Source organism: Seriola aureovittata, chromosome 20 (assembly GCF_021018895.1).
Source record: "Seriola aureovittata isolate HTS-2021-v1 ecotype China chromosome 20, ASM2101889v1, whole genome shotgun sequence".
Classification (NCBI taxonomy): Eukaryota; Metazoa; Chordata; class Actinopteri; order Carangiformes; family Carangidae; genus Seriola; species Seriola aureovittata.
The window spans coordinates 8257548-8270338 of record NC_079383.1 but is presented as its reverse complement, the minus strand read 5'-3'; the positions used below and the strand labels follow the sequence as shown (position 1 = coordinate 8270338).

Genomic DNA, 12791 nt, shown 5'->3' with positions numbered 1-12791 from the left:
ACCCCGCGTTAAATTCTTCGCGGTTGATGCTCAGAGGTCTCCCCGTGGCGATAAACATGTTGTAAAACTCTCTGACCGAAATCCCGTGGTTAAACTGGGGCTTGACAGAGGGCCAGATATTCCACATCGTTGTGGAGAAAATTGAAGGGTGACAGGTCTCTTCTCCCCGTGAAGGCTTCGTGGTTTACCATACCCAAAACCACGTATTTGGGTATAGCTCCCAGAAAGAGATTCTCCTGGTTACATATCCTGGAATTCTGCGGGATGGAGTAGGTTTTCACATTGACGCGCGACAGGGGGTAGAGCGCGTTCCCCCTCAATAAAGCCGTCGCGTGACCTAAGCGCACGGCGGGTGAAACGGTGACTTTTTTGACAAACAGAGAGGCCCCTAATATTCTCAAACGGAAAGCGGAGTCGCGGGCTCCCATGAGGCAGAAGGCGTCGCTGGTGCGGGTCAGTTTAACTCTCATATCTACCGAATTCAAAAGGAGCCTCTCGCAGAAAAATACGTCCCCGTGGAGAGGACCCAACAGGTGTACTTCTCTGGAATTGGCGGTAAAGGCGGCTCTCTTATTTAATCCTCTGTTAGGACCGTTATTGGTTACGATGGAGTCTAAGGCTCCTGTCGTATCTTTAAAAAATAGACCCGCGGAGAATTGACTCCCCAGCGTGTCACCAGAAAAGTTGAGCAGAGTTTCGATCATGGCTCTGTAGGGGTGCGTGGCGCTAGACTGAGAGATCAATCGATCCCCCAGAGTAACGTCGCACTGGCTGAAGATTGTATTCAGAGGGTAATTGATGAGACCCACCGCCGCGTCGTTTGGTAGGTCGGTCCCGTCGGCGGCGGTAATTTTTACGCGAAGATGCAACAAGGTATCATTCAGGTCCAGATACTTTTCTCCATCTCCGGGGATAAAGAACTCGATGGGGCCTCCGTCTGTGATGGCGGACAGAGGTAAAATTTCTGTGTAAACCTTGTTTTCTACAGACAACTGCGTCATGGGGGCTGAAAATAAATCCAGTTCAGCCAAGGTACACTCAGGCGATTTCTGATGTAAAAGAGCCATGTTGTTTTTGTTTGTTTCTGTCAGCGCATTCGTTTATTTGCAATAAGAGTTCTCCACTCAAAGTTATTCATTTAAACAAATATTTATTTGCTATTAAAGAATCAAAATCAGCATGTACATGGATCTCCTCTGATCTGAAAACCACAGTCTGCAAGCAGTTAGCTGTGGCCAACGTCCCAGAGAAGAGTGTCCATCTTAGCAGTTACACAGAGTTTTGTATGTATTTTTGTAACTATCTGATTGGTGAAAAGGTTGGGGAGAAACCATGGTTTAGACTCAGCTCTCCCTTCGTTGGTGCACAGGCTGGTCCCAGCCTCTTGGCACAGTGCCTCCTTCATCTGAGCTGTCCTCACCTAGAGAAAAAACCTACTCTCCCTTTTCCTGTAACCGCCTCTTCACCCTGTTAGGAGTTGTTTCTTACTTTAAACATCTGAGGCGGTCACCTGTCATCCTGTTCTTCTGGTGTCTCCCTATGTGTGCGTGACTGCCTTGAGTCTCACCCTAGCGCCCCCCAACGCATAGCAACAGTAATCATCATAATACTAAAGAACAATTAATAAACAAATAATAAACAAATAATAAACAACACTCTCTTAATAATGCAACATACATTTTAATATTTCTCACAAATCCCTCCTTTTACACCTTTTAAGGTGTAAACCTCCATCAGTAGTAAGCAACAGTCACAGGCTACAATACCTAGTCTTGTCTTCTCCTTGTACAGGTCATCCGTTGTGACCTGGAATCATGTAACCCTCTTTCCCTGTAGGTAGAGCACTCAATGAACTGTACTATTCTCCTTCACTAGCCCTCTCATCTTCTTCAGGATCAGAATCTCTCCTAGGACTGACATCAGCCCACCCTGGGATCCAGATTTCAGAAGCCACCTCCTCATCTCCCTCATCTTCATCATCTGACTCCATTTCTTTGCTCAATAAGGGCATCTGATAAGGAGGAGGATCCTTCTCTTTTGAGAGAGCGGTGGTGATCAGTCGGTTAATTAAAGTTCTAAGGCATGGAATGCAACAACAGCCACAACAAACTAAAATTGCCAAGAAACACCCAATAGAAACAACCAGAGACATAATCAAAGCTTTATATTTTCCAAAATAGCTGTCAAACCATCCTCCAAATGGGTCATCTACCCCAGAGTTTTCTGCTAGCTCAAGAGACAGGGAGGTGAGGCCTGCTAAGGCCTTTGTGATACTCCCATCTAGCGCAGTGTTGTTGGGTATGTACGTGCAGCAATACTCTCCAAACATCTTGCAAACTCCTCCTTTTTCAGCTAACAACATGTCCAGAGCCATCCTGTTTTGCCATGACATGAGGGATGTGGGGCCCAATTGTTCAGCTATTCCCTTCACTGCATCTCTAGTGTAGTTCACAAATCTCTGTTGATTGTAGTAGATATAATTAATCCAGTCCACATTCTTGTTCACAGTCACCCACCAGAGAAGTGATTCAAATCCAGCTGAGATTTGATTTCTGGCCTTAAATTCATCAGGCACACCCCTGGGGACCCCTATGGCATCTATGTACACTTGAGAATCAAAAGAGCCCCCTGGAATACTCCTCCTATGGCGGTGGGGTAATGTGCCTCCAAGCTGGCTGCTTTCAATGGGGACCATATGAAATGGCATGAGTAACTGAGCAATGGTGCAAGTACCTTTCCACTTTTTAGGGAGATAAGAGCGCAGCCTGCGGTCCCCACACAGCCACCATAAGTCAGCCCTGGCAGTATTCTGTTCGACAAAGGCCAATGCTGTGTAGTTCCCTGAACCTGCTGTGATGTCTATTTTTGTCTCACAATAGCCAGAAGGAAAATCTCTTACATTCAGACCATCATTTCCTGACCTCTCAAAACAGGTGTAATTCCCTGCATACACTACCACAGAAGGTGGTGTATCAGGGCTCTTAACCGCTGGGAAGAGGAGCTCCAGAGTCTTACATTTGTCATTGGTGGGATGGACGCCTGCCTTAAAAAGTTTAACTGCACATTGGAGACCGGCTGGATCGCTTGAGTCAGATAATCTAAATGGGACAGTACCTAACACAGGTCTAGCTTTAGCACATGCAAGGCAGTTTGATTTTCCAGTGGTTAATGCTGTGTACTGAACCCATTCAAGCCATTCATTTTTGTCATTATAACCAGTTTCCAGCGCTAGCTTGCTCTCATAGGTAAAATTTGTAAGATACTTCACTACTGGCTCCAGAAGGTCTCCAAGGAGAGGGGAGAGGGGTGTGGGTTCAAGAGCTACACTACTGGCTGTTATAGAGACATTGGTTGGGTTGGGCATAGGCTTCTTTGAGACAGTTATAATAAGATTTCCTAAGGGGTCAGAGCCAGTCTGGGGGGATCCCAAGACATAAATCCCGGTGTCGGACAGTTGGGGTCTTTTCAAAGTTAGATACAGAGGATTACACCCTCCTTTTTGACAATTTGGCTGTTGACTACCCTTGATAAGACTCATCCTAACTCTCAGAGGGTCTGCTCCAGATGAGGCCTTCTGGGGTCTGTACCCCCAGTCAGCTCCTCCTGTGTTGGTGATAACATAATCCCACTTCCCACACCACCTATCATAGCTGTATCCTGTGTTGCCATAGTACTCGCAGAGATATTTATCTGACCATTGATGAGAAGCCTCTTCTGGTTGGCATTTCACCACTGCACACAAGTCAAACTTAGCTGTTGCATCTTGGCCTTCAGTAAACTGTATGTTAAGTGGTGTTAAACTGGAGGTGAGAGACCGTTTCGGTCGGTGGTGAGCTATAGCTGCAATGCTGTCAGTAGTATTGGTGGTGTGATTATTATTAACCTCCCACAATATAATGGGGAGTACTATGATTAATGATATGAACAAAAACACACACAATGTTCCCCTTAGCCCACACCAGCCTGGGTGCCTAAAGGGGTGCCATGGTCGTCTGTTTAATTCAACCATGGTGTTGATGAGGGTCTTGTCTTTTTTTTTTTTCAGTCTATCTCCTTTGAACCCTCACCTAGTTCAGCCAAATCAGTTCTAACCTCCGCCAAAGTGCGTGAGGGTGGAGATCCAGGTGCACAATGTGTCAGGTGGTGCCAATTAGCTCCAGCTCTACCTTTTACCTGGACCGCGTGGGAAGTTACTTCAGTAACTTCATAGGGTCCTGTCCACCTGGGATCCAGCCACTTTCTTTTGTGGACTTTCACACGCACCCAATCTCCTACCTTTATTGCTGGAGTCTCCGCTGGAGTTGCTTCGGGTCCGGCCAGCTGTACCTGTTTAGACAAAACTTGAATGAGATTAGTCAGTGCAGTCATGTACTCATCACAGCTCACCTGCCACACATCCAGAGAGGGCATATGACCTCCCTCTCGGGGTGGTCCAGGCATTGGCCTGCCCGTCAGCAACTCATGTGGTGTTAGATGTGTTTTTGAACCTGGGGAGGTCCTCATTGACATAAGCGCTAGAGGGAGTGCGTCCACCCACGTGAGCTTAGTGCCGTAGCATATTTTTGCTATTTTTCGTTTTAGCGTTTGGTTAGCTCTTTCTACTAACCCTTGTGATGCAGGGTGGTACACTGCTCCAAACCTGTGTGTTATGCCTAATGCTTTTTCTACTTCAGCTAGTTCTTTGTTGCTAAAGTGTGAGCCATTGTCTGAGCGAATGCTCTTGGGAACCCCGTACCTAGGGATGAGTTCATTCTTCAGCCACTTTACCACAGTCTGTGCAGACTCATTCTTGCAGGGAATGGCCTCTACCCACTTGGTAAATCGGTCCACCATTACCAGCAGGTATCTGTATCCTTTTGTTCTGTTTTCTGCTCCCATGTCCGTGAAATCTATGGTGATGTCCTGGAATGGTGCTTCTGGCACAGGGAACTTCCCTAGGGGGCACCTGTAGGCTTGCTTGGGGTTATGTTCATTACATGTGGTGCAGTCTGTGATGTAATTGTCCACTAGGGCGGTCATGTGAGGGTGCCACCAACATGCTTCAATGTTCTTCTGTGTCCTTTGCTTACTTTCGTGGGCTGGTCCATGGGCTTGCTTCAGTAGTAGGTGGCAGAGTTTTGCTGGAGCTACCAGTCGTCCATCATGTGACCTCCACAATCCATTCCTTTGTACAGCTCCTTTTCTTGCCCATTCACTCTGTTCATATGCTCCGGCTTGTTCTTGTATCTTGATGATATCTTCTTCCGTTAGAACAGGTAATGGAGAGGAGTCTGTGATCACCATTTGCCTGGGTGTGTAGCCTCCGGCTTCTTTAGCAGCTTTGTCTGCGGCATCATTTCCTTCGGCTATGTCGTTATCCAATTTCTGGTGTCCTTTACACTTCATCACTGCCACTTCTGCTGGTAGTGATATGGAGTGCACCAATTCTTCTAATTGCATCCTGTGTTTCACTGGAGTGTTGGCGGTGGTCAGAAAATTCCTCCTTATCCATTGTGGTCCATCTACATGCACAGCTCCATAGCCATAGGCTGAGTCTGTGTAGATGTTTACCTTTTTTCCTTCAGCCAGTTTGAGGGCCTTTGTTAGTGCGATTATTTCTGCTAGTTGCGCAGATGCCGGCTGTGGGATGATTCCTTGTTCTTTCGTGGTGTACTTTCTGGTGTATGGCTGCTGCTCAACCACCGCATATGAGGCAACATTTCCATTTTCTCCTTTGTAACAACAGCCGTCTGTGAACAGGATCATGTCTGGGTTCTGTAGTGGCTCTGTTTCCAGGTCTGGTCTGAGTTTCACTTCTTTTTCTGCTTTTTCAGCACAGTTGTGAGGCTGTCCATCCTCAGCATTTAGTCCTTTTGCCATGTTTACCCCCTCTGTGTGGTATGTGATGTGGGGTTGTAGTAGGGTCTCTGAGATTTTTGTTTTCTTGCTGCTGAGAAAGTGAATGCGCTTGATCCCAAGAAAGCTACTACTCCATGGTCTGTGTTTATCTTCAGCTCGTGGCACATTACCAGGTGACTTGTTTTGGTGATAGCTTTTGCTAGAGCTGCTAAGTATCTGGTGCATCCTGCTTGTCCTACTTCCATATTGTCCAGTTTTGAGCTGTGGTACATCAGCACTCTTCTCTCTCCCTCCTTTTTCTGAAAAAGCACTGCATTTACCACCCCAGCTTTTTCAGAAACATCCAGATTAAAAGTTTTGGTGTAATCTGGGGAGGACAGAGCAGTCGCCTGGGCCAGTGCCTGTTTGGTGAGTGTGAAGGCTTCTTCGGCGGCTTGTGTCCATAGCAGTTCGGCAGTTAGGTTGCGATTTCCTGCCTCTGCTACTATGTCTCTCAGAGGTTGTGTGAGGTCAACATAGCAAGGGACATGGTTTCTGCTGTATCCCGTTAGCCCCAGGAAAGCCAACATCTGTTGTACCGTCCGCGGCTTGTTATGTGAGAGGATGGCAGATTTCTGGGAAGCAGTGAGAGTATGCGAGGAGTGTGAGATTTCCCGTCCCAGGAAGATGACCAGTCGTCTACACACTTGTAGTTTTTCTTTTTTGACTTTGTAGCCGTTCGCTGCCAACAATTTCAACAGTGCATGGGTAGCTGTCAGACATGCCTCAGCCGATGGAGCAGCAATCAGAATGTCGTCCACATATTGGATAAGGGTGACATCTGCAGGCAGGGTTAAGGGTTTGAGGTGAGTTCTGAGAGCATGGTTGAACAGACCGGGACTGTCACGATAACCCTGTGGCAGCCTGGTGTATGTGTAGGTCTGGTCTTTATAGGTGAACCCAAAATACTCCTGAGAGTCTTCTGCCAAAGGTAGACAGAAGAAGGCATTAGCAAGATCCACCACGGTGAAATACTGATGCTGGGGCCCGATATTCTGTAGGGCTAGATATGGGTCTGGAACTGGCAATGCTTCTGGGATAGTTGCATCATTTACAGGTCTGAAATCTTGTACCATCCTCCATCCTTTACCCTCTCCCTTTGTCACCGGAAGTATAGGAGTGTTCCATGTGGACCTGTAGGGGATGATCACTCCTGCTTGTAATAGCCCCGTGATGGTATCTGCTATCCCGTCTTGTTGTTCTTTTTTCAGGCGATATTGAGGTCTCCAGACAGGTCTCTGTCCCGGCCTCAGGGTGATGTGGATAGGGGGTGTGTTTACCAAGCCAACATCTTGAGATGAAGAAGTCCAGATCTGTGGTGGAACCTCTCCTAAGATCCGGGGAGTATCAGGATGGTCTGTTTTTTCCCTGCCATGGAAGCGGGGCAAATCTTTATTCTCCGAGATTGTTTTGTCTGTTATGGGTGCGGCAATACACCACATGTCTTCTTCTTTGGCCTTCCAGACTCGTGGGGCAGCAGTCGATTCCCATGAGAGTGTCAGTGCTCTTTTTACCATAGGTCCAAGAGATCTAGCCTCATAGTCACTGCCGACAGCCAGTGTGACATGGGGGCTTGAGTCTCCGTGTAGAGCATACCAACCCTCTTGGTCTCTAGTGAGCTCACAAAAGGCAGCTACACCTTCTTTTCCTGCAAAAATGGAGGTGAATTTGAGTGTCTGAGTGTGACTCTCCATTTCTTCCTGCCAGGCTTCATCATATAACTCATCTGGTTGTGTCAGATAGTTCAGGGTGCAGTGGAGTTCATCCTGTGTGGCTTTGTAGGGGTGTAAGGTCTGTAACCATGGTTTCCACTGCATGTACAGATATTGGATGTGGGGAGTGTCAGGACCTGTGGGGAGCAGTTTCATCCAGTATACTCTGGTAAAGGGTTCTTTAGGTTCAGGGGGAGGTGTCATGTATAATACTCTGGAATAGGGTCCTTGATTGATGCATTGGGATGATGTAGTGGAGAGGTGCAGTCCATCAGGGCCACAGTAGATGGTCATTCTCAATTTTCCCAGTAGGTCTCTGCCGAGTAGGTTGACAGGGCAGTCTGGGGCATAAAGAAATTGGTGTGTTAATACCTGTTCTTCATGTGTCACTGCCAATGGTACAGTGAATGTTTGGTTTTGTGGTTTCCCTGAGACTCCTATGACGGCAAGGCTCCGATGTGAGAGTGGATACGGAGAGTTTAGACAAGAGTAAGTTGCCCCTGTGTCAGCCAGCAGATAGTGAGTTTTGCCGTTAATTTCGCAGGCCACCATTGGTTCTGTCAGATTTGTATAGAACTGGCCTGATTTCGTCTCTGGGTCCCGTCAATACTCCTGTTCTGGCTCCCAGGCCTGAGCAGGCATTTGTGCTGGAAACGGAAGTTTAGGTCCTCCTCTTTCTCTGTAGTGACCTCCTCGTCCTCCCCTTTGTTGGTATTGGTTGTGGTGTTGTCGTGGTTGTCCTCCTTGTGAGGGACAAGCAGAGGCCCAGTGCCCTCTTTGTCCACAGGTGTAACATACATCTGTCCATATTCCTCCTCTTCCTCTTCCTCTCCCTGGGCCTCCCCATTGCGGTGCATGCTGGAAGTAATGAGGGGTCTGTGGGGTTGTTTGGGGAGCTGGAGGTGGTGCGGAGATCTGCCGGGAGTCCAAGGCTTCTTTAACAATTTTTTGCAGTTCCTGCTTCCAGTTGTCGTCCATTGGTGGCGCTCCGGCTAACATTTGTCTTGTCTTAGCTTTAGCTTTGTTGACTTCTTCATCGCTTTTCGACACTTGCTGTTTTAACAGTCGTTGGGATAGTTTTCTTGTATTTTCCTCCTCTTGCCCCAGTCTGTCTTCATGTCTGCGGTGGTGGTGATCTAAATGTTCAACCCACAATTTATATGGGAGCTTCTGAAGTCCCACCACTTCTTTCAATGCTTTCTGGACTTCTTCGGGGAGGCCTCTTATGCACTGCATTCGCCACAGAGCCTGCATTGAGTCGCTGGAATCATGTCTAGCCCCCGTGTGTTTGGCCCACAATTCCGCTGCTCTCTTTAGATAATCCAACATGTCTTCATCCTTTTTCATTTTAACTTCTCCCACGCTGTCCACATTTCTTTCTGTAGGATATTCTCTTCTCATGGCGTTCCACACTCGGTTTCTGACAGCATTCAGAGAAGTGTTATCAGGTATTTCACTTGTCACGCCCCCTTCTTTTAGTATTTTCTTCGCCACTTCTTTCCCTTCGATTTTCCCTAGGAGGGCTCTCAAGTCTCCTACACACAGTGTCTCTCCCATGGTTTGGCTTTCTAAAGTAGTGATCCAGTCAGATGCTCCTCTTCCTAATGGTGGTAGCTTGGCCAATAAGCCTTCCATGTCCCGGTGTGCGAAAGGGACGTAGGCCGGGGCTCCAGTAGTCGTTACCCTTAATGGATAACTGCCCACCCCAGTAGGAGGTTCCTTTGACTCACCTTTATTGCTGACATGGGACCGGAGCTGCATGTGATGGGTAGATGAAGGGTTTCTTCTGGGTTCAAGATGTCCGTTAAACTGTCCAGTAATTACGCCTGCTACTGGCTGCAGATTCACACTCCTCCTGCCATTCGGGTCAGGGCCCTGTAGTGACCATGGTTCCTGTCTCTCCTCCTCTTCATCCTCAGTAGTTTCTTCTTCATCGTCAGCTGTGTATTGACTTCTGGCTGCCCCCATTTCAGCCACTAGGGGGGGAGGGCCAATGTCTCTCTCTGACCTGCATGAGGTATTGGAGGCAGCTGAGGATGCGTTATCAGCAAGGTTAGTGGAGAGTGAGCTCTCTAACTCTCCCATTCTTTCATTCATAATCCTCATTACACTCACTATTCTTCCTGTCATGGCGGCCATCTCTTTTTTTAAACTCTGGTTATTTTCATCAGTTGGCATTTCTACGTCCAGAACTCCTGACTTAACCTGTAATAGAGGTGCTTGGATGTTTTTTTCTTTAGTCTGTTCTTTCATTGAAGCATCGTGGTATGGGGGAGGCTCGACAGGTAGGGCTGGATACAGGGAGGGTGTCGTAACCTGGCTCTGACCCTTTTTGTTTTCCTCTTCTGGTGTGTGTGTGGTGGGAGTCATGACTGCCGTCTTCTCCCTTCCTGCCTCCCCTCGCTTATCTTTCTTTGACCTTTGTTGTTGCTTTCCCATGGTGGTGAGGATCTCACACAATGCTGTGGTTGTTACTTCTTTCTCTCTTTTTTTCTTCATTCTGGCATAGGTAGGGCCCCAGGAATGTTTTCCAGCTGCCTCCCAATCTGCTACTGCTCTTCTGTGTTCTGCAGAGGCTGCTGTGATGATACATAGTATTGTTTGGGGAGATGGACATGCAGCTTCAGGGTCGCTGAGGAGGAGACCTTGTTTTTCCCATTTTTTTCCATATCTTGGTAGCTTCTTTTATAGTCTGTTTTTTATCCTTTTCCGTGGCTTTAGTTTCTAGTTCGCTCAGAACTTGTGCCTTTAATTCTCCTAAATTCATTTTTACATATGTTACTGTAGATACTATTTTTTTTTTTTTTTTTTTTTTTTTTCAACTATGTTTTATATCTTTTCACACTTATTCTGTTCTAGGGGTCCTTTAACTCTCTTACAGTTCTAGACAGTTTTTCAGCAGTTAATATGTCACAACAAATGTTGAAGCTATGGAGTGTTACAGTCTCCCTCCTTGCCCATGTCAATGACCTCTCACAATTCCCTCTCCCCCAGGCTCTCAATTCCCCTCAACAGCCAGCCAGTTTGTATGGAGTTCACCCGAGCAACTGACCCAATTGATGGAATGCTGCTTCCGTTATCACCGTTAGGTTTCCACAGCACAAGCAGTTTGCGTTAACACCGCAAGGTTTCCACTGCTTGTTTTTATTCCACCAAGACACTGCTGATCAGTACCCCCCTTCACCATTCAAACATACATTGCATGCATCACACTTCTAAAAAGGCCTCTTATTCACTGCCAACGTGTATGTGAATTCCCAACGTCTCCTAAGACTATGTAACTATTTGAGCACTCCGTTAGCGTTTTCACACACTATTTTGCTCCAAACAATACACGTCCGTCCGCTTTTTACAGGAATTTCCCCATACAATTTTTACTTTTTACTTTTTAATTTCGTGGTCTCCCCTGAGCTTGTGCCTCTGCCGTCGAGCTCATTAGGAGACACACACACACCTATCTCTTCCTGACAATGTAACAGACTAGACACTGCACGTCTACAGATGTGAGTTCTTAGTGGTACTTTTCAGACTAGCATGGACCGGTCAGCTGGCTCCAGGTACCATTCACGAACCAGAGAGTTTAGTCTTCCTCCAGTCTTTACTTCATATTATTCCACTAGCCACATCTCAGGTATTACAGAGATCCGATGTGTTCCAAACTTTTACATCCACTGATCACAATCTTAGGCCGTGAGTCAACAGTGATGTCTAATATCTTTACTCCAATTGCTATCCTCCCAACTTAAGGTTGTAGGTGCAGTTTCACGTATCTTATCTTATCTTTCATTCATTTACTTCATCTCTTTTTTTTTTTTTAATTTTGATTCTCTAATATTACACAATGCAATGACATTTATCTTTTAACTTTATTCACTTTGTCCCGTAAGCCACCTTACCTCCTATGTACTCACAGTAATTTAGATGTAGCCAATGTACAGAATTTTGGTTCTTAAGACAACAGGCTTCTGCTTACCTTGTTTTATGAGCGCTCTCGTGAGTGACTAGGAGGTCCAGGGCTCCGGTCAGGTCCTGCTGAAAATCTTCAGTCGTGGCCTGAGTCCAATTTCTCTTCTTGCAAATCACGTCGGGGTCACCAATTTTGTCAGCGCATTCGTTTATTTGCAATAAGAGTTCTCCACTCAAAGTTATTCATTTAAACAAATATTTATTTGCTATTAAAGAATCAAAATCAGCATGTACATGGATCTCCTCTGATCTGAAAACCACAGTCTGCAAGCAGTTAGCTGTGGCCAACGTCCCAGAGAAGAGTGTCTATCTTAGCAGTTACACAGAGTTTTGTATGTATTTTTGTAACTATCTGATTGGTGAAAAGGTTGGGGAGAAACCATGGTTTAGACTCAGCTCTCCCTTCGTTGGTGCACAGGCTGGTCCCAGCCTCTTGGCACAGTGCCTCCTTCATCTGAGCTGTCCTCACCTAGAGAAAAAACCTACTCTCCCTTTTCCTGTAACCGCCTCTTCACCCTGTTAGGAGTTGTTTCTTACTTTAAACATCTGAGGCGGTCACCTGTCATCCTGTTCTTCTGGTGTCTCCCTATGTGTGCGTGACTGCCTTGAGTCTCACCCTAGCGCCCCCCAACGCATAGCAACAGTAATCATCATAATACTAAAGAACAATTAATAAACAAATAATAAACAAATAATAAACAACACTCTCTTAATAATGCAACATACAGTTTAATATTTCTCACATTTCTTTATTTCTTTATTTTTTTTTTTTAAAAGATATCCAAGCTCCGAGCAGACTTCCTCCCTTTAGGCCTGCGTTTGCCGACTGATTTCCTCTTTGGAACGTCCCGGCGTTTTTTAGATGTTGTGAGCACACGCTCCCCCGGCGGCCTCCTCTTCGATCTGCGCGATAAGATCATAATTACTCCGGATCCCTCTTGAGCGTTGTTATTGATCACTTTCCCCACCGTACGGCTTATCACGTCGGAGGCGATGTTAGAAGCGGCCGATTTAAGGTGAGGTTTAGCGATGGCAAAACCTTTTCTCAGCAGAGGGGATACGAAACGAAACAATTTCGAGAATATAGAACCTACGCCTCGGCCGTACATGACCGGTGCTCCATAAAAAACCGGGTAGAGCGCCCCCTACTTGACTTTCATAATAACTCACAAAGCGATGAGGATCCTCTCTCAGACGTATTTGAGCCATGTTTTATTTTTTTTTTTTCACAGAGGA

At 46.4% G+C, this 12791-nt stretch overlaps 1 protein-coding gene across 1 annotated transcript; it reads right to left on the bottom strand.

Moving 5' to 3' along the window:
* Window positions 1-3839: 3839 nt before the first annotated feature.
* On the bottom strand, window positions 3840-8446 carry LOC130161655 (uncharacterized). Its single transcript, XM_056365061.1, is given in 3 exon segments — window positions 3840-5918; window positions 5921-7688; window positions 8171-8446. Coding segments are annotated over 3 exon segments (3921 nt in total). The 3' UTR covers window positions 3840-4041.
* Window positions 8447-12791: the final 4345 nt, after the last annotated feature.